A 22,045-nucleotide genomic window follows, 5' to 3' on the forward strand; every position below is an offset into this window, starting at 1 on the left:
TTGTTTTAAATGTACATACGAACAATTACATAGAAGGCAGAAATAACTCCAGTTGCCCTGTTCCTTTCCATAGCTTGTTACAGTGTCGGAGTGGTGGTGTGCTCCAATATGCAAAATCACAAGTGTAAGCAACTCAGTCACTTTTTCTTTTGGTATGAGATGTAATAGATCTGTAAATGAAATGGCCACCAGTACCTTATAATTGTCTAACTATTACTTTTCCAGATTAAAATTTATATTGGAATGCCACGACTAAATGCTGTTCAGTGTGGGGATAAATAAAGACCCAAACCAAACCCATTGCTATCGAGTCGATTTCGACTCATAGTGACCCTATAGGACAGAGTAGAACTGCCCCCATAGGGTTTCCAAGGAGCACCTGGTGGATTCAAACTGCTGACCTTTTGGTTAGCAAACAAACTCTTAAATACTATGCCGCCAGGGTTTCCTGGGATAAATAATAGCAATAAGAAATCATTGGATTTTTTTTTGTTGTTAGACTGAACTGAATCAGAAAATTCTGAGTCCAGTGTGTTGCAAGCTTCTTTAAAAAAGCATTTTATATCAAATCAAGGTATCACCTATCTTTTAGCTTTACAGAATGGTCTAATATTAATAAATTATAGCAATATAGTTGTTAAACCAAAAACCAAACCCACTGCCATCGAGTCGATTCCAACTCATAGCGACCTTATAGGACAGAGTAGAAGTGTCCCGTAGGGTTTCCAAGGAGCACCTGGTGGATTCCAACTGCCCACCTTTTGGTTAGCAGCTGAGCTCTTAACCACTGCACCACCAGGGCTCCAATATAGTTGTTAGCTGTGTATTAATTGTTTGAGTCAGTCTTTTTTTTTTTTTCCAAAATGTATTCCAAAGAAGACTGGTTCTTTGGAATATTAATAGATGTTCCATCACAGGAGAGTTTTGTGGTCCCATAAAATTGGGAATTGTAAGATTAAATTCTGAGATTAAAGGGAGTCGGGCTGATTTTTACATTCTCAGGCCACCTGGAATCTAGGAGGGAGGAGAGTGCAGTTATTGATGTTTCCTAAACTTTCTCAGAACCCTTTTCTGCAGAATAGTTCACAGAACTATATTCTGAGGAATATTTGGAAAATTTTGTTTAAATGCTAGATGTGAAATTTTGTTGGTTATTAATTTTTAACTAATTTTCATTATGGTAAAATATATTTGAACTATTTTTAATGGAAAAATTTCTAGAATATGCTACATATTTTCCTTCCCTAGTCACATTTTACTGTAATTTAATGTTTTCTCAATGATTTGGGGGCATCATAACAAACACCACTTTTTTTGTGATGTGCTGTTCAAGGTGTGCAGATACTTATCCCTCGGACTGCTCTGTGTTCATCCTCTGTGGTCGTCTCTATTCATCACATTCTTGGAGTCTCTGTTCTCAACCTCCATTGTCATTTCTGCTGCTAATCACCCTTTTATCATTCCAGGACCCCTTTTAGCTCTGAAAACTATTGTCCAATATGTGCCTTTGAGGGTGGGAAAGGAAGGGTCTTCTCCCTTTCCTTGAAGCCCTTTCTGTTCTTCTGGGCTTTAGCAATAGTGTGGCTTGACTTTTATTAGAAACAGGCTATGGTAACACTGTTTTCTCCAGGTTGTTAAACCAACCAATTCCATTTCATGGATTTTTTGTTTCTGCTTACATTTAGAAGCTTTTCCCTTAGTTCCATATTCATACCTAACCTATACTGTTAAGAGAGCCAAATATTGGAAAATTAGATAACTGGAACGTTTCTCTCTCATGGTTTTCCAAGCTTGCTTTTTAAATTATGTCTCTAGTAATGCAGTTCTTGAAGGTTTTACATTTGCCTTTCTTTTTGTAAATCTCTTTCCATTTTTACTTCCAGTACCACATATTTATTGATACTCTCTGCATAATTGTCCTTTGTGCGTAGCCATGTTATTTAATAGATATAGGGCTATTCACATTTTCTGTTTCATCTTCTGTCAGTTTTGGTGGGGTATTTCAAGAAATTTTCCCATGTCATCTAATATGTGAAATTATTGGCATAAAGTTGCAAAAATATTCCTTTATTATCTTTTTAATGTCTTTGGAAAATGTAGTTAGGTGTCCTTGTATTATTTCTGATATTGGTAATTTACATTTTCTCTCTTTTTTCATGATCACTCTTACTGGGGATTATCAATTTTATTAATCTTTTCAAAAAACAACTTTTGGCTTTGTTAATTTTCTCTATTGTTTGTTTTCTATCTCATTGATTTCTCCTCTAACCTTTTTAATTTCCTTCTTTATACTTAACTTTCAATTTATTTTACCTTTTCTTTTTAAGCTAAAAAACTTAGATCACTGATTTTAGGCCTTTATTCTTTTCTAATGTAAGCATTTAAACCTATACATTTCCCTCTAAGCAGTGTTTTAGCTGCATCCTACGTATTTTGTATATTGCATTTTCATTATCATTCAGTTCAAAATTTCCCTTGGCTTTTTAACTGTACTTCTTTGTATTATTTTTAGTGGTTGCTGTAGGGATTACACCATGCATCCTTAACTTATTATAGTTTCCCTTGGAGTTAATATTGAACTTGAGATTGTTGTCATGTACTTTACATACATTGCTTTAAACAGTCAATTGTCTTCTAGAGAAATTAAGAGAAGAAAAAAAATAGCCTTTTATATTTACCATGTAAATCTGAGTTTTTTCCATTTTCTGTCAGCCTGAAAAACTTTCTTTAATCATATCTTGTTGTTCAGGTGTGCTGGTGACACATTTAATCTTCATTTGTCCAAAAATGTCTTTATCTTACCTTCATTCTTAAAAGCTATTTTCACTGGATATAGAATTCTAGGTTGCCAGGGTTTTTTTGTTTGTTTGTTTTTTCCTTCAATGCTTAAAAATTCCATTATTTCTGATGAGAACTCAATCATCATCTCTATCATAGATCTCCTGTATATAATGGTTTATTATTTTTTTCTTGTTCCTTTCAAGAGTTTTTCTTTGTCTTTGATTTTTAACAGTTTGATTATGATGTGCCTAGGTGTGTTTCTTCTGTTTGGGTTCACTGAGCTTCTTGGATCTGTTAATTTATATATATATTTTTCCAAATTGAGAAACATTTGGGCCATTGTTTCTTTGGGACTTTAATTACATGCAAATTATTTAGCATGGTATTATCCCACAAGTCACTGATGATTTATTCTTATTTAATTTTTTTTTTCTCTTTGGATAATATCTTTTGATCTCTCTTCAAGTTCACGAACCTTTTCTTTTGCCCACTCCAGTCTACTCTCAAATCTTTCCAATGAATTTTTCATTTTAGATATTTTACTTTTCAGTTCTAAAAATTTAATTTGGTTCTTTTTTATATATGGTTTTCATTTCTCAGCCAAAATTTCCCATTTGTTAATTTATTCTGATCATATTTTCCTTTAAGTTCTTGAAGATATTTATAATAGCAGCTTTAAAGTTGTTATCTGCTAATTCTAACCTCTGGGTTATCTTCCAGTCTGTTTCTCTTAACTGCTTTTTCTCCTATGGGCACCATTTTCTTGTTTCTTTACATACCTGGTTACTTCTAATGTTCTGGGAATTATGAATTATATGTTGTAGAGACTATGAATTCTGTCATGTTCCTCTTTAAAGTGTTGTTTTTTTTCCAGTAGGCAATTAACTTGTCTAGACTCAAACTCCAAACTCTGTCCTCACTGTGGTGGGTAGCAGCTGAAATAGCCACTCAATTGTGTTTTTTTTAACTTTTAACTATCATGTTTTTTCTAGACTCCTTGGAATCTCTTCCATATATGTATAGTTCAGGGGTCAGCCAAGGATTTCTATGACATTTCTGTGTAAATTTGGGGGCCCCTCTCTGCAACTTTCTTTCTTGAATTTCCCCCTCATTTTGAGCCTTTATGACAGCTCTAAACTCCTTGCTATGACTTTTCAAGCCAGTAAGACTGTGACTTTCCAGTTGAATGACAGTAAGTCTGCATCTCATGAACTGAGAAGTCACATACATGTAAATCTCAACTGTTGCAGTTCTCTTCTTCCAAGATTTACTCCCTTCTAGCTTCTCCCTGCTATTAGTTTCCTTCAGTAACTTCAAATAATTGTTTTTTCTATTTTGTCACATTTATAATTGTTATCTTCAGGAGGGGCTAGTCTGATACAAGCTATTCCGCCATTACCAGAGGAGTAACTATGCCATTATATTTAGTTTTGCCATTTTATTACTTTTATCAAAAAGGAAAATATTTGATCTTAATACTCCTGTGTTAATTGCCCTTCTCAATAAATCTTAAGTGGCTTTTTTTTTAATTGTTTTGCTCTATTCCTTCTGCAAATAAAATGAAGAATTGGATGAGTTTTGAATTACATAATGCCTTCAGGATGGTATACAAATACTTATATGTTATAGTAAGAGAAGTACAAATAATGCTATAGAAACTCAGTGGAGGAAGAAATCAGAGGTGATTTCCTAGAGGAAGTTATCTTTAAGCTAGGTGTTAATGGGCAGATAGGATTTCAATAGGTATAGTTGAAAGAGGAAGAGCATTCTAGAAGGAAAGTTGTAAACAGTGTAAAACAGGTGGGAGGTTGGAGGCTCAAGTCTTACTGGTTACAGCTATAATTTATAACTTAAATCGGCACTAAAAGTTCATGGTGTGAAAATACTTCTATACACAATAGCATGGGTGAATCTTACAACAAATTTTGAAGGAAAAAAAGCTAGATACAAAAGACTGTATACTGTAATAAGCCATTTTATATAAAGTTCATAAACAGGATGATAATAGAATCCAGAATAGTGGTTACCTTTGGGTGATGGTAGTGATTGGGAGGGAACACAAGAGGGGCTCCTGGGTGCTGATAATGCTCTACTTCTTGTCCTGGATGTTGCTTACTCACAAGTGTTCACTTTATAAAAATTATCAAGCTGTGAGTGTATGGTTTGTGCCTTTTTAAAAGTGAATGTTATACTTCAATAAAATGTTTAGGTAAAATGACACAAAACAAAAAACAGTTTATGGTGTGAAGAAAAAGTTTATGGTACAGGCAGCTCCTGGGTTGCAAAAGTCCAGCTTATGGACAACTGGACAACTCAAACTTGCCCTTTAACGTTATGTAAATTTGCTCTCACTTTGAAATGATTGAACCGACCCCTACTTGAAAGTTCCAGGGCTTCGAACTGATTCTTTCCAGTTTGTACCCCCTGCTGAGAATTTGCATTTCTAACAAGGTACCAGGGATGCTAATGCTGCTGGTTAGGGAATAGGGACCAATTCTGAGAACCACTTGTAAAGCAGGGGTTCCCAAAATTTATTGTACGTAAGAATCACTTGGGGACCAGACTGAATCAGAATCTACATTTTAACAAGATCCCCAGTGATTCTTATGTATAATAAATTTTAGGAACCACTGCTCTACTAGTGGTTCTCAGAATTGGTCCCTACTCCCTGACCAGCAGCATTAGCATCGCCTGGTATTTTGTTACATGCAAATCTCAGCAGGGGTACAAACCCAGAAGGAACGGTTTCAAGCCCTGCTTGCAACAAATTCTTCATTACAGTCACATTCACTTGCTGCATGTACAGCTTTTAAATCATGGAAAAGGCTTCAGGCTTTTTCCTGCACGAAAATATGCACCTGTCCTGACTACCTACATATTTGACTTAAAGACACAGTTAGGAATGTATCTCGTTCATAATCCAGGGACTGCCTGTATAAAACTTCGCCTTTTGGAAATACAGTGATGCTGAACTTTATGTGAAATCAGATTATATAAATTTGAAATACTGTGATGAAAAATAATAAATTCTAATGTTATACACAAAATTTGAAATAATGCAAATCCCCCAAGTTTAAAAAAATAATGAAAAAATTAAAAAATTCAAAGCTGATATAGTCTAAGTGAATTTAAGCTATGCTTATGCTCTTGCCACAGAGAGGCATCACTTGATAAATAAAAATACTCTGTATTATTTAGGTTATGAGTTCAGCAAATGTAGCAAAGAATAAAATAACAGTAGATTAAACACAACAATAGTTAATGCTCTCTCACATGATAGTTTCAACATAAGCAGTTTGTGGCTAATATGGCAGCTCTTCCCATCTTACTTCTCTGCCATCCTGAACAGGTAATTTTCCATCTTGTGATCTAAGATAGCTGCCCAGGTCCCGCCATCGTGTCTGTATTCCAGCCAGTAGAATCACTATAGGCTAGGGCTCTAGTATGAGGGCATAAGGATGGAGCTGGTGACCTGAGCTGTGCTTCGCTTTAAATTTCAACAAAAGAGGAAGCAAGAAAGCACAGTAATAAGCACTGGGCCATGAAGCAGTGACTTGAATTTTTAGTTCTGCCTCTAAAATTGGATTAGCTGAGTGGCCTGGTTATTTTTTCTTAGTTGGGGTCCTTAGTTTCCCCATCCATAATATCAGGAGTTGGGGCAGGGTTGTTGGATATGGTTTTGCCGTGCACAAGGGTGCCTAATTGAGGAGTAGGCCCTGAAATCCAGCTCATCAAGCAAGGCAGGGCTGTGCCTGCCCAAAGGAAGGGGCATCTTTTTCTAAACAACACTAAAGTGCTGTATAGACTAGTAATGTCCTGAGTAGCAGTGGGGGATGGCTTGGTAATCTAAAAGGCCCTTTTAACTCTCTGAAATTCTGTTTTGTTTTGTTTTGTGTTTTAACCACAGAGGTTGTTTAAGCAATATATAATTTGTCTAGAGCAATGGGCATATGTAGGAGCACTACATGAGACAAGGAAGGAAAGGATGAATAAGGAATATATTATAAAGGGCCTTTTGAATGGCAGACATGTGCTTTCCTGCCAGGCATTAGAGATAAATGACAAGATTGGAAATATACTTTAAGAAATCTATTTGATATCACTCAGTGTTCAAGAAAGACCAAAACTGAATGGGGAGAGGAGAAGTGGAGCCAGGCAGACTGGTCAGCACGACAGATTCAAACTTCTTTACACAAGCTTTCTCCCTCCCAATACTTAAAAAAATAAGCAATTTTAAAAATTCACCAGGGCAGAGAGGTGCAGCATGGCTCCAATCCTAACTCCTCTATACCCCTCAGAGGTCCTATTGGTAAGTTATCAAAATATTGGGATTCTCAGAAATACTACAAAATTTGGAGAGAAGACGATCAAGGAAGTATGCTTATTTTTTCTCTCCTTGGACTGAGAAGGCTTAGAAGAAGTAGGTGAAAATGGAACATAAATAATATGTTTGATTCTTCCTGAGGGAAGTAAAGTTTTCAGGGCTCCAACCTGCATTGGAGAATTGTTCCAAAGCCCCGGGAGTGGGGGTGGGAGGATGGCCTCATCCCCAACTAGGTAGAACAACTCTGATATAGGGCGACTATACACGTGGACCTCACTGGATAGAATACACAGGAATCAAATTGACTACATCTGTGGGAAGAGGCGATGGAAACGCTCAATATCACCAGTCAGAACAAGGCCAGGGGCCATCTGTGGAACAGACTATTAATTGCTCATAAGCAAGTTCAAGTTGAAGCTGAAAAAAATTAGAACAAGTCCTCGAGAGCTAAAGTACGACCTTGAGTATATCCCATCTGAATTTAGAGACCATCTCAAGAATAGATTTGACACATTAAACACTAATGACTGAACACCAGACGAGTTTTTCTTCATGTGTGAATGACATCAAGGACATTATACAAGAAGAAAGCAAAAGGTCATTAAAAAGATGGGAAAGAAAGAAAAGACCAGAATGGATGTCAGAATTAGACTCTGAAACTTGCTTATGAACATAGAGTAGCTAAAGCAAATGGAATAAATGAGGAAGTAAAAGAGCTAAACAGAAGATTTCAAAGGGCTGCTCGAGAAGACAAAGTAAAGTATTATAATGAAATGTGCAAAGACCTGGAGATAGAAAACCAAAAGGGAAGAACACGCTTAGCATTTCTCAAGCTGAAAGAACGGAAGAAAAATTCAAGTCTTGAGTTGCAATTTTGAAGGAGTCTAGCTCTGGTGGTGCAGTAGTTAAAAGCTTGGCTGCTAACCGAAAGATTGACGGTTCAAATCCACCAGCTGCTCCTTGGAAACCCTACGGGGCAGTTCTACTCTGTCCTTAGGGTCACTATGAGTCAGAATCAACTTGATGGCAAAGCATTTGGTTTGGGGTTTTATGGACAAAATATTGAACTATGCAGGAAGCATCAAAAGAAGATGGAAGGAATACACAGAGTCACTGTACCAAAAAGAGTTGGTTGACATTTAACCATTTCAGGAGGTAGCATATGATCAATAACCAATGTATTGAAGGAAGGAGTCCAAGCTGCACTGAAAGCATTGGCAAAAAGTAAGGCTCCGGGAATTGACGGAATACCAACTGAGATGTTTCAACAAATAGCTGAAGCACTGGAGGCATTCACTCATCTATGCCAAGAAACTTGGAAGACAGCTACCTGGCCATTTGACTCGAAGAGATCCCTATTTGTACCCATTTCAAAGAAAAGTGATCCAACAAAATGCAGAAATTATCGAACAATATCGTTAATACCATATGGAAGTAAAATTTTGCTGAAGATAATTAAAAAATGGTTGCAGCAGTACATCCACAGGGAACTGCCAGAAATTCAGGCCAGATTCAGAAGAGGATGTGGAAGGAGGGATATCATTGCTGATGTCAGATAAATCTTGGCTGAAAGCAGAGACTATCAGAAAGATGTTTACCAGTGTTTTATTGACTATGCAAAGACATTTGACTGCATGGATCATAACAAATTATGGATAAGATTGTGAAGAATGGGAATTCCAGGACACATAATTGTGCTCATGCAAAACCTGTACATAGACCAAGAGGCAGTCATTCAAACAGAACAAGGGGATACTGCGTGGTTCAAAGTCAGGAAAGGTGTGCGTCAGAGTTGTATCCTTTCACCATACTTCTTCAATCTGTATGGTGAGCAAATAGTCCGAGAAGCTGGACTATATGACGAAGAACGGGGCATCAGGATTGGAGGAAGACTCATTAACAACCTGCGTTATGCAGATGATACAACCTTGCTTGCTGAAAGAGAAGAGGACTTGAAGCACTTACTGATGAAGATCAAAGACTACAGCCTTCAGTGTGGATTGCATCTCAACATAAAGAAAACAGAAATGCTCACAACTGGACCAATAAGCAATATCATGATAAACAGAGAAAATATTAAAGTTGTCAAGGATTTCATTTTACTTGGATCCATAATCAAGGCCCATGGAAGCAGCAGTCAAGAAATCAAACAACATATTACACTGGGAAAATCTGTTGCAAAAGACCTCTTTAAAGTGTTGAAAAGCAAAGATGTCCCTTTGAGGACTAAGGTGCACCTGACCCAAGCCATGATATTTTAAATTGCCTCATAATACATACGAAAGCTGGACAATGAATAAGGAAGACCGAAGAAGAATTGATGCATTTGAATTACAGTGTTGGTGAAGAATGTTGAATATACCATGGACTGCCAGCAGAACGAATAAGTCTGTCTTGGAAGAAGTACAGCCTGAGTGCTTCTTGGAAGCAAGAATGGTGATACTTCACCTTGCATACTTTGGACATGTTATCAGGAGGGACCAGTCCCTGGAGAAAGACATCACGCTTGGTAAGGTAGAGGGCTAGAGAAAAAGAGGAAGACCCTCGACCAGATGAATTGATACAGTGGCTACAACAATGGGCTCAAACATAGCAATGATAGTGAGGATGTTGCAGGACCGGGCAGTGTTTCTTTCTCCTTACACATGGGTTCGGTATGAGTAGGAACCGACTCAATGGCACCTAAGAACAACAACAACATCAAGATCTCAGGAGAGAATGGAGAGCCCAAATATTTTAACAAAGACTGCATACCTCCTCAACAGAGCCCCCACCCCCAGCCAAGCCCTCAAGTAACAGAAAGGTGAAGAAAACACAGAATACCCACTTCTCACCTGTTGCTGGGAGAGAAACACACTGGTACATATAATGGAGAGGGAAGTAACATATTAGAGCAAGCAGAGTGTCTGGAAAGAGCTGCCCAAGTATACACAAGGGGAAAAGAAAAGATGTGGTCGCTATACTGATTTACTGTGATCATGGTCTTTTCTCTATGTCAATATTTTACCCACAGCTAACAAAAGAAAGGAAGACAAGGAAGGGAGGAGCGAGAATCGTGGGCTGTAAAAGACAAAACCCAACCTAGGAAAAAACATAACTCAAGGAACAGAAGGAAATTTCTCACAATTTCTTCACGTTAGAGCACAGCTTGATAAGAATATAAATTAAGTAAAACAAGAACTCAAACATGAGATGATAAAATAGCAGAAAGATTGAATGGGAGATTGCAGACATAAGGAAACAAATTGAATCCCAAAACACTTTATGGAACTAATAAATAAACTATGAACTGAAAGAACAGACACTGCTGAAGACTGAAACTAATAGATATGCATATTAGTTTGGTACAGGCTAAGCTACTACATCAAACATAAAGACTTCAGTTAGTTTATTTCTCACTCACAAAACAGTACATAAGTGCGAAGTCCAAGACTGGCAGGGCATCTCTGCTGCATGAGGTCATCCAAGATATAGTTTCTTCTTTCTTCATGCTCCATCATCTCTTCATTCCAGTGGTTGGAAGACATTCTCATTCTAATGGTTGAAGCTGGCTTCTCTTCACATCCACGTCTCAGTCCTTAGGAAGGGTTGCGCATATCACCTCTGCTCACATCTTATTGACCAGAATTTGGTCACGTGTCCACATTTCGCCACAGGGGAGGCCAGGAAATGTAGTGTGTAACTGGATAGCCACGTGCTCAGTGAAAACTCAGATTGTTCTATTGTAAAAGGAACCATTGGAGAATGAATAATTAGGTTCCAAAATATGAAAGATAAAGATGAGCGAACATTTAAGTCTTGATGTCCCTGAAATACAGAATCCGAAAAATGGAGGAAAGATATATTCAGTGATACAAGAAAATTTTTCCAAAGTGAAGAAAGAATTGAATCTGCAGGTAGAAACAAAACACTGAATCCCAGGAAAATTTTGTTAGAATATTTAACAAAAAGGTATTTCCTAGTTAAACACCTGAACTTCAAAGACAAAGAATACTTCAACATCCAAGCAGAAAGAAAGATTACTTATGGAGGACGGGTGGAGGCGGGTGCGGAGGGGAATTCAGGCCGGCCTCAGATATCAGAGCAATATTCATTATAGAAGACAATGGTGCAGTGTCTTCAAAATTTTTGAAAAAAAGAAAGGATGACCCCAGGGGTAATTCATGTATAAAGAAACAAGAAAGTAAAGTACTCATGAACACTTGTTGGAAAGAACTGCTTGATAATGAAAGCCTGGCAATTAAGATATCAGTTTAAATAAAGAACTCGACATAGAGAAGCCATAACAAAAAGGACTGGTGGTAAGCATTGAACCCAGTTACATGTAGAACTAATACTGAACAATCATAGAAATTATGGCATCAGAACATAATGTGAATATTATAAATCTGAACAATTAAAAATAATGTAATCAAATATTGGGGGATGTCTTAGTTATCTAGTGCTGCTATAACAGAAATACCACAGGTGGATGGCTATAACAAGCAGAAATTTAGTCTTCTACAGTTTAGGAGGCTGGAAGTCTAAATTCAGGGCACCAACTCCAGGGGAAGGCTTTCTCTCTGTGTCGGCTCTGGAAGAAGGTCCTTGTCATCAGTCTTCCCCTGGTCTAGGAGCTTCTTAGTGCAGGGACCCTGTGTCCAAAGGACACGCTTCACTCCTGGCTCTTCTTGCTTGGTGGTAATGAGGTTCCTATCCTCTGCTCGATTCTCTCTTTTATATCTCAAAAGAGATTGACTCAAGATACAACCTAATCCTGTAGATTGAGTCCTGTCTCATTAACATAACTACTTCTAATCCTGCCTCATTAACATCATAGAGATTAGGATTTACAACACATAGGATAATCGCATCAGCAAGTCAGAAATGGAGGACAGCCACACAATACCGGGAATTATGGCCTAACCAAGTTGACACACATTTTGAGGGGACACAGTTCAAGGGAGAGTAGATGGAGTATCAAGACATTTCTAATGCTTTCATCTTTTGAAGTTGTCCAAAATAAAAATGTGGTAAGAAAAGTCTAAACATTTTTCATAATCACCTTTAACTATAGAGCAGGGGTCTGCAAACCAGTGTCTGAGGGCTATTTTTGTAAAGTTTTATTGGAATCCAGACTCACCCATTTGTTTGTGTATTATTTATGGCTGCTATCTAGCTAATGACAGACCTGAACAGAGCCTGCAAAGCCTAAAATAATCGCTATATGACTTTTTAAGAAAAAAAATTCCAACTGCTGCAGGGGAATCTTTTTTTAACTCTGAGAAATCTTGTGGTAAAGAAATATTCATTTGAAGTTTAATAATTTGTTGGTTTTAACTTATACTTTCTTCCTTCTATTAAATTCTTTTTTGATTAAATTTAATAATGTAAATCCTATTTCAAAACTATATGTCAATCATTCTAAAGATGTCAAGGTTAATGGATCACCTAGTGATATTTGGCATGATTTTTTAAACTTTCATCTTTGCGTTTTTCTTCATTGTTTGAAATCTTTATAATGAGCATATATCATTTTTACTAAATTAATAAAATAGAATGGTTTTTCTACTTGAAAACAGTGAAAGCAAATATGTCAAGATGTTGTTGTTACTTGCTGTGTTTAGGTCTGTCGTTAGCTGGAAAGCAGCCATGAATGATTCCAACTCATGGCAACCCCATGTGTTAGAGTAGAACTGCTCCACAGGGTTTTCTTCGTTGTAATCTTAACGGAAGCAGCACACTGGGCCTTTCGTTCTACGGTACCGCTGGGTGGGTTCAAAAGGCCAACCTTTAGGTTAGCAGTCAAGTGCAAACAGTTTGTGCCACCTAGGGACCTTGCCAAGATAGTAAAACAACCAAACCAAACCCGTGGCCATCGAGTCGATTCCGACTCATGGTGACCCTGTAGAGTAGAACTGCCCCATAGGGTTTCCAAGGAGCACCTGGTGGATTTGAACTGCCGACCTTTTGGTTAGCAGCTGTAGCTCTTAACCACTACGCCACCAGGATTTCCAAAGTGGTTAATTCTGGCAGATGGGAATATGATTGCTGTTTTCTTCTTTAAGCTTTTCTCTCTTTGTAATAATTTTTAATTTCCAAAAAATTTAAACTATTGTAGATGGTTTAAGCATAAATTAATAAAGTTCTGAATTAGGGTTGAATTTTGGGAATAGTAATGAAGGTCCAGATATAAGAAACACTGTTCTATTTATAATATGATTCTATTATAATATGATGTCCATTTCATATCTTATTATACAAACTACAAAGCACAGTTCCAAGGTAAAATATGATATAAAGCATGACATAAAGGAGAAACCAGAAGCAGATGATGTTTGAATTGTTAGGCAATCAGCACATTCATAAAGCTGGTTTCTTTAATTTGCATTAATCTCAGTATATGTTTTTAGTCCCATCCACATCCTACCTCCTGTCTGATGCACCCTACTCCAGCCACAGGGCTGCTCACCTTGGTGACATCGTCATGCGTTTGTATGCTATTGTGCTTTGTTGCCACCATTCTTTCTACCTATAACTGCATTGTCTTCTCCACTTGATACAATTCAGTGCTCCCTTTGAAACACAACTCCACTGCAGTACGTCTCAACCTTGCCTGTGCATTAGAATCACTTGGGGAGCTTTCAGAAATATCCAGGCCCAGGCCCCAGTCCAGTTGGTCTGATTTAATTGTCCAGGGTTGGGGCCCTGGCAGCAGTATTTTTACAAAGTTCCCTGAGTGACTCTAATGTCCAGCCAGGGTTGAGTCACTGCTCTATTGAAAAGGCTTCTGCAGTACCAGCAGGCAGAGTTAGTTACTTCCTCTTCTGCACTCCCATAGCCCTTCAGCTTTCCATTACTCATGGAATTTAATGCTCATTTTATTAAAGATGGTGTTATATAGTAACCAAAACCCAAACCTGTTGCCGTCGAGTACGATTCTGACTCATAGTGACCCTATAGGACAGTGTAGAACTGCCCCATAGGGTTTCCAAGGAGCACCTGGTGGATTCAAACTGCTGACCTTTTGGTTAGCAGCCATAGCTCTTAACCACTGTGCCACCAGGGTTTCCCTTATGTGGTAAGTGCTCAGGAAATGGTGAAGGTTGTTACACTCCCTCGCCCTCCAACCAAGCCTATGCAGAAGCGGTTATCCTTGTGATGGGCTAGGCACAGGGCAGCAGAGAGGGCTGAGGTTTCACATCCAGCAACACTGTCGGAGGGATTTATTTCTGTAAGCTCTCCAGGAACTCACCTCCGGAGGTTACCCCTCCCTTCCTCGCCTCTACACATGCACGTGTGCACTCGAACCCCCCACCCCTCGCAGCCAACACACACACACACACACACACACACACACACACACACACACCTCACTGCTTTTTCAGCATAGTCCTTGGGTCTGGCTTTTGAGATTAATACAAATTAAAGAAAGCAGTGTTATGAACGAGCTGATTGCCTGACAGAATCTGAGTATCATCTGCCTCTGGCTTCTCCTCTGTGGCATACTTTACATTGTGTCTTACGCTGGATGCTGCTTCTTTAGCATTCAAGAGCAGGCTGTCAGGTGTACTTTGTCAGAGGCTTTCAGAAAATCCAGATAGATGATGCTGTACACCCTAAAACTGCCAAACCTGTATTTTACATCTTCACAGTGCTTGACAATTTTATTTAAGTTTATTCTTCCTTACTTTCTTCAATTTACCTTTGCCTCGCTGACCCCGATATCAATCCGACAAGTGAGGCCCTGCCATTTTTCATACTGAGTACCTCAGCTTTGTCTGTGCCATCTCTGCAGTACAGGACATTGGGGTGATTGCCTCTGCCTCCCTGATTGGGAAGAGATCCTGAAAGCTACTCAGTGTCTGGAGGTGAGGTGGGGGGAGAGGAGCAGAGGATGAGGGAAAAAGACCAGGGTCAGCAGGACTGGAGTTTCTCCACCGTACCATCTGCATATGAGTATATCACTCCCATTAAGGCAAGGCTGGTAGCCCTTTCCCTTTCCCTTCCCAGTCACCTGGTAGGTAACAGACTGCGCTTGCAGCCTACTTGTTCCTATTCAAAACATTATTTACAGGCATTTGAAACTGTCATTACAATTATCAAAGGGTTCAGTGTTCATGGGGTGGTGGCCGCTTTACTAGTGTCACTTAAGTACCACATTCTGGCATGGTGGGGGGTGGGGGCTAACGCTTTGTTCATTCAGACAGTTCTCAGCCAATAGATTAGTTTTATAAATTTGTTTTCTCCCCGCAGTCTGGAGGAAACTCCCGTTCTTTCTCCTTCGGGTCACCATAACCTTGATAAGCAATTAGGTGTAGTACAATTGAGTCCAATCACAAATCTCACTAATGTAAAATCAGATTACTAATCTTAAAATTGAAAAATCTGTTATCTCTAGCATACTGTGTGGCCTGCAACAAATCTGCTAACCTTTCTGTCCCGGGTTCCTCAGTAGGGAGATGGCAAGCCATTATCTAGTTCCCTTGGAAGTTACGCGAATTAATTAATGTTTGGAAAATGACTTGGAAATTTAAATCAGTCTATAAACACCAAACAGTAGTGTCTTCCCTGCTAAGAGAGCCCAGGTAATTCATAACCTCTTAAAATAAAGGTAAAAATAGTATACTTAAGCTATACAATTATATGTGATTTATATGTAATACATATAATCTTTAAAATCTAGAAACCACTTAATAGGAACAATTCATATCTGATAACTATAATAAAAGCATTTTATGTCTTTAGGAAAAGTAATCATCTTCTGTGAGTAACTGATCTAGACACCGTGTTTTTATAACCATTTCTGAGATCTGCAAAAGGACCTGCCCAGAATTCATCTTTAATCTGTTAATAATGACTGACATGTTTGTCTTTAAATTCTCCTGGTTTTGGAGATTTTTTTTTTTTAAACCTCAAAATGCTAATATTTACTTCCTGGGAGATTTGCCTGTACAAAACTTTGCTGTATTCAAAACCTCCTCTGTTAAGATTTAGCACTTTTATATTGTAGCCATTAAAATTGAACAAAATCTTAATAGTTCCTTTATTAACTACTATACTGACTTTGCATAGTGGAAATCACAACATGTGAATTGGATTTAATTAACTATTTTAAATTACACAAACTCATGGCAGTAGACAATAGCACAGGGTACTCCAGCAATAAAATTGGAGCTGCTATTACTACTTATTAAAACTTAATGAAACTGTTCATAATTCTTATTTATTGTTTACAAGAAGAAAACTGTGTTCATTGTGAAAGCAAAAATGTCTGCTGAAAACAGAATTCTTATCATCTAGGTGCAGGTTCAGAAAGTAATAAAAGGGTCCACCATTTCCAATCTCACGGTTCTGCCAGCTTCCCATCGCACGGATCCCTATTTTACCCCTGTACCAGTCTTACAAATGGATGCCAGTAAAGGTTAGTGATTTGATAGCCCTTTTATGTGTTTGAGAATGCAAGGGAAAAAGCAGTGAGGTGGGGTCGGGGGTCTGAGTTTGAATTCTGGCTCAGCTGCTAGCTCTCCTGGGGAAGCTCAGACAAGGCAAGCCATGGCTCTGGCCTGAGCTTCCTCCTCCATACATCAGATGGCTGGACTAGACAATCACTGGAGTCTCCGCTACCTCTGAAATTCATCATCTTATGAACTCAGTGTTGATTTAGATGTTGGAGTTATTAGACATTAAAATTATTATTGTATTTATGTTGTATTATTAGAATTTATCAAGCTTTTTAGCAAATAGTTTCTGATGCTATTCTGGTAGCATTTATTTTAATATACTATTATGCAGAAATATGAAGCTAGAATTAATGTAATTAGGATTTAAGCTATGAGTGTCTTAGTCTAAATTCCAGTCTTCGTGAAACCAGATTTCTAGTTTTTAAACAAAAGGATCACATATTTATTTCAGTATCCCCAGTGCCTAGCCATTTCTAGTATTTCGTAGATAGTAAATGTTGGTTGGATGAATAAGCAAAATAAAGAGTGATGAATGATTAAGGACTGAGTGTCATAAGTGTAGCCTCCCTCTTTCCTCCCTACTATTAATTTAATTGGTCTGGAATCTTCAAGAATGCCTAAGTGGATCCCCGTTCCTATTGCAAATATAACAAAGTGAGATAATCCTTAATTATTTTTATTTCACTTCCTCTCTGTAATTGGTCGAGTAGAGGGTCAGCAAAAAAGAAGAAGACCCTCGATGAGATGGATTGACACAGTGGCTGCAACAGTGGGCTCAGGCATAACAATTGTGAGGATGGCAGAGGACCGGGCAGTGTTTTGTTCTGTTGTACATAGAGTTGCTGTGAGTCAGAACCAACTCAACGACACCTAATAACAACAAATCTGTAATTGGGAGTATTTTGGACCCAGAGTTGGCTCCTAAGGAGATCTGGCACCTAGAGATTCAAAGTCCTCCATCTTCTAGCTACTGTGTCCTCTGACTGCCTGCTAGCCTGGTGGTGGACTATATAGCAAAACTCAACAGAACCCAGGATCACTAGTGGAATCTCTTAATTTCTTAAACTCCCCATAATGTAACTATTACTTTCCTAGTCATGAACCATTGTTCAGAAACTCTGTAACATATGTTTTCAATTAATGTATGTATGTGTACATATGTGTGTGTGTATACACGCACAGGGAATATAAATAGCAAATAAGTAATTTGTATTATAGTTTTTGCTACTTTTGTTAGTCTGCATAATATTTATTCCCAAAGAATACTGAATAACATCATCAGAGTTTCCATTTCTGGCTTTAGAACCCTCTTACATTCTTCCTGTATCAAATTAGGATGAATCAACCAACCCTTGCTTTAGCAATAGACACAATTAAAAAAAAAAAATTGCTACAAAACAAAGTAAATCTAGAATTACAGCAACTTGGCCCTGAAAAAAATCACATTTTCATCCCTAAATTTTCTGTCAAAGAACACATGGCCTACCATAATATTTATAATTAATCAACATGTATTTATTGAGTACATGCCATTTGTCTGGTACTGGTGCAAGGCAGTGTAAGCGTCAGGAAAGAACAAACCATAGAAGTGTAGAGACAACTTCTCCAATTTTTTTAGGTGCTCTTGGGGCCCTTAGTTGTCATTTAAGTCTCACTCCAGGTCTGCAAAAGTCCAGCATGAGGTAAAAGATTAACAACCAGAAAAGAGGATCATTTCAGAAAATACAGGGTAATTTTCGCTACTTTTTCTTGAGTTATTGGGTTAAATCCAAAAAAGAAAGCATTTTGTTTTTCCAAATGGTTAAGAATCTAAGTTTCACAGCACACAGACCACATTTTAAATTTAGGCTCTGTGTGGTCTCAGGCAAGCTGTTCTCTGATCCTAGGATAAACTCTACCACCATAAAGAAGGTGTGCCTGACCTGGCCCCCACCTGGTCTCCAGTCTCCTCTCACACCACTCTCCCCTTGACTCTGGGCTCCAGCCACATGGGCCTTCTCTCTGTTTCTTATCAGGCCAAGCATGTTAGGCCTTCACAAGTGTTTTTATCTCTTCCTGTAAAAATCACTTCCTTGGGTGCGTGTTCTTTTTCTTCGTAGATTATCACAATTTGTCATTGTATATTTATTTAATGTCTTTTCCACTGCTAGAAGCTCCATGAAGTCTCTTTGGTTCACTACTGCATCTCCAGCCCCCATAATGGTTCCTGACACATAATAGGCACTTAATAAATATTAGCTGAATGAATGACCAATTAAATGAGCTTCTGTTTTCTAATCTATTCAACAGGAAAATAATGCCAACCTCATAAAAGTGTTATGAGAATTTAATGAGACAATGGTCTTAAAGAATAATTTTCAAAAATGAGTAAAATCATGACTCTCACAAATATAAATAAAATGAACACATGTCAAAGATTTTATTTAACTCAGCAATTAAATGAGGGAGCAGGGTAAAATCTCACAACTGGTTCAAAGGAGACTCCAAAGAATAGACACATTTATAGATCAGAAATATTGAAATAAATTTACAAATGAATGCAGAGTTGGCTTTGTCATGGGGAAGAGAGTTACTCCTTCACCAGACAGAATTTACTTGCATTGTTCTCTCTCCCCACTCCCCCAAATTAACCTTAATCTCTACAGAGCTATAAAATAGCCTAGTCAAAGGCTAGGTTCAGATAATACTTGGAGGCTTCAGCATTCCATTGAGGAAGGTATCCAGTAATCTCTTTTGCTTATTCCAAAGTCTTAAAAAAAAATTTTTTTTTAACAATGTTTCCCCTTTTTGACCACAGTGATCTCAAAAAAAAAAAAAAAAGTTATTCTTAATCGCAAAATAAGGCTGGTCTCATTAGGTTTCGTCTGATTATTTACATAGGTGCAGCTAGAATGTTAATTTACCGTATAGGCCGTCATAAGGAATCTCAATTCAAACTTTTAAAAGCCTTTATTATTTTCTATACTGAGACTAGGAAATCAAGCCCAAGAAACTCTGTTCACCAGATTTCAACTGCAGGAACTGTACATTTAGATAAATTCCTCTCTTGCAGAGGTCCTCCAAATATCCTAAGGTTCTTGGGCCTGTCAGGAAGTGACCTTCCTTACCACCTGTAAAGATGGGAATGCTGTAAGCCATTTATCATGCCAGTTTACCTGGGAGGGATTTGTAAGTATTGACTCCATAAAGTCAACCTTAGTTCTTTAAAAGTGATTTGTCATACCTGATTAAATAATAGTCATTCTCAAATATGAAATTCCAGGCAAGACCTTGGTTGCATGAATAATTTTTCCAGTTATATCCTAGTGAAAGGAGAATTGATTTATATTGAAACTTTGCAAATAACTATTGCCATGAAAAATAAGGAGACTCAATGAGAATTTCTGAACTGGGGAGCATGGGGAGTGGGGAGACATTTAAAGTATTACAAGTCCTATTTCTTTATTTCCTGGGAATTTAAAAGAATATTCAGTTTATATAAGCACTTATTTTTCTCTATAAGCCAATTGAACATCGCTTCTTTAATTTAAGAGAGTTTGCAATCTAATTTACCAGTACTATCTGTTGTTGCTGTTTGGTGCTATTGAGTTGATTTCCGACTCATAGCGACAACATGTGACTAGTAGAACTGCCCCATAGGGTTTTCATGGCTGTAATCTTTTTGGAGGCAAATTGCCAGGTCTTTCTTTCATGGAGCCTCTGGGTGGGTTTGAACTTACAGTCTTTTGGTTAGCAGGCCATTGCTTAACCATTGCACCACCAGGGCTCCTAGAGAAGGAAAACACTACACACTCACAACGAGAGGTAAAGGTCTTTCTGAATTACAAATACCTGGACATAAAGATAGAAACCCTGGTGGCATAGTGGTTAGGAGCTATGGCTGCTAACCAAAATGTCAGCAGTTCGAATCCACCAGGTGTTCCTTGGAAACCCTATGGGGCAGTTCTACTCTGTCATATAGGGTCACTATGAGTTGGAATCGACTCGACGCCAGTGGGTTTTAGACATAAAGATACACAGAGAGCTTATAGCCTCAATTCTATAATTTCAGCCACAGATCAAAAATAAACACAGAAACACAAAAACTTAACCAGTCCTGATATCAAAGAACTGTCCTTTTTCCTTGTGCTCATGAAATTGCTAATTGATTTGAACTAAAAATAGACAAATGGATAAACAAAAGACTAAGCGTACTCTCTCTTGTTTCTCAGCCAATTATAACAAGATATTACAATCAGTTCAAAGGAGAATACAAAAAACAGACACATTTAGAAATCAAGAATATTGAAATAAATTTGCAGATGGATGCAAAACTGGCTTTGGAGTGGGGGTAGAGGAAGGGTTGTCCCTCAATAGGACAGAATTTAATTGCATGAACATAGACAAGAATTATTTGCATTGCTATCAGATTTTGACAAATTAATCTTAATGTCTAGTCTACAGAGTTGTAGACTAACGAAAGACAAAAGTGCATAGCCCTAAAGAATCAGATAATCCTCAGAGATGTTAGCATTCCAATGAAAAGATACCCAGTAACCTCTTATTTCAAAGTCTTAACTTTTTCCTTACAATGGTCAATGCCCACACATCTATGTGTGTCTAAAGTTAAGTGAATTGCTGGCCTGATATTGATTGTGGTGCTTCTCTTCTACCTCCTAGTTTGTTGTGAAGTGCCTGGGTTCTTAAAAGTTGTCAGCAGTCATCCAAAGTACAATTGGTCTGGGAGCACCAGAGGAAGAAGGAGGGTCAGGAATTGGTGGAGGAAATGAAATATGTGTCTAATTGCCTCCATGAACAACTGCTTCCTTTGCCATGAGACCAGAACTGGGTGATGCCTAGCTACCAATACTGAACATTGAGAACAAGGATTCTGTAGAAGAATCCTGATCAAAAAGAGGCAAATGCAGAACAGAATCTCAAATTCTCATGGAACCCAGACTTTCTGGAGCCATTAAGGCTGGATGACACCTCCCCCCGACCTCAAAACTACTACCCTGAGGAAATCTTTAAACCTTGAACTGAAACTATCCTCTGAAGTCATCTTTGAATCAAATAATAGTTTAGTCTAATTAGAAAAGATTGTCTGCATTAGGCATTATACTCTTTAAAAAAACTATGTGATCAAATTGATAATAACTCAGAAGGATAGATGAGAAGCTTAATGGGGCAAGAGTTTGTGCGAATGATGGTGAAATAGTTTTAAAAAGGTTGTCAAGACAGGTGGTGTATTTTGAAGAATGTAACCAATGTCACTGAATTGTACATGTGGAAATTATTGAAGTGATGCATGTTTTGTTGTGTATAAAAAATACCCGTTGCCATAGAGTTGATTCTGGACTTATAGCAACTAGCAACCCTGTAGGACAAAGTAGAACTGCCCCATAGGGTTTCCAAGGAGGAAAAAAAAAATACCCATATATATATATCATGCTTGTGTTTTTTGGAATTCTCAAAGAATGAAACTGACTCTAGAAATGAAAATACACTGAATTATGAG

The 22,045-nt window shown here is 37.9% G+C and overlaps 1 protein-coding gene across 1 annotated transcript in view; it reads left to right on the plus strand.

The window, feature by feature from the left end:
• IQCH (IQ motif containing H) overlaps window positions 1-22,045 on the plus strand; it is a 240,915-nt gene that overhangs the window by 65,473 nt on the left and 153,397 nt on the right. Inside the window, exon 5 of the mRNA XM_023729750.1 lies at window positions 16,388-16,508. Coding sequence (XP_023585518.1) covers window positions 16,388-16,508 — 121 coding nt within the window. The remainder of the gene's footprint in view (window positions 1-16,387; window positions 16,509-22,045) is intronic.

The sequence above is a fragment of the Trichechus manatus genome, unplaced genomic scaffold (genome assembly GCF_000243295.1).
Source record: "Trichechus manatus latirostris isolate Lorelei unplaced genomic scaffold, TriManLat1.0 scaffold00030, whole genome shotgun sequence".
Lineage (NCBI taxonomy): Eukaryota > Metazoa > Chordata > Mammalia > Sirenia > Trichechidae > Trichechus > Trichechus manatus.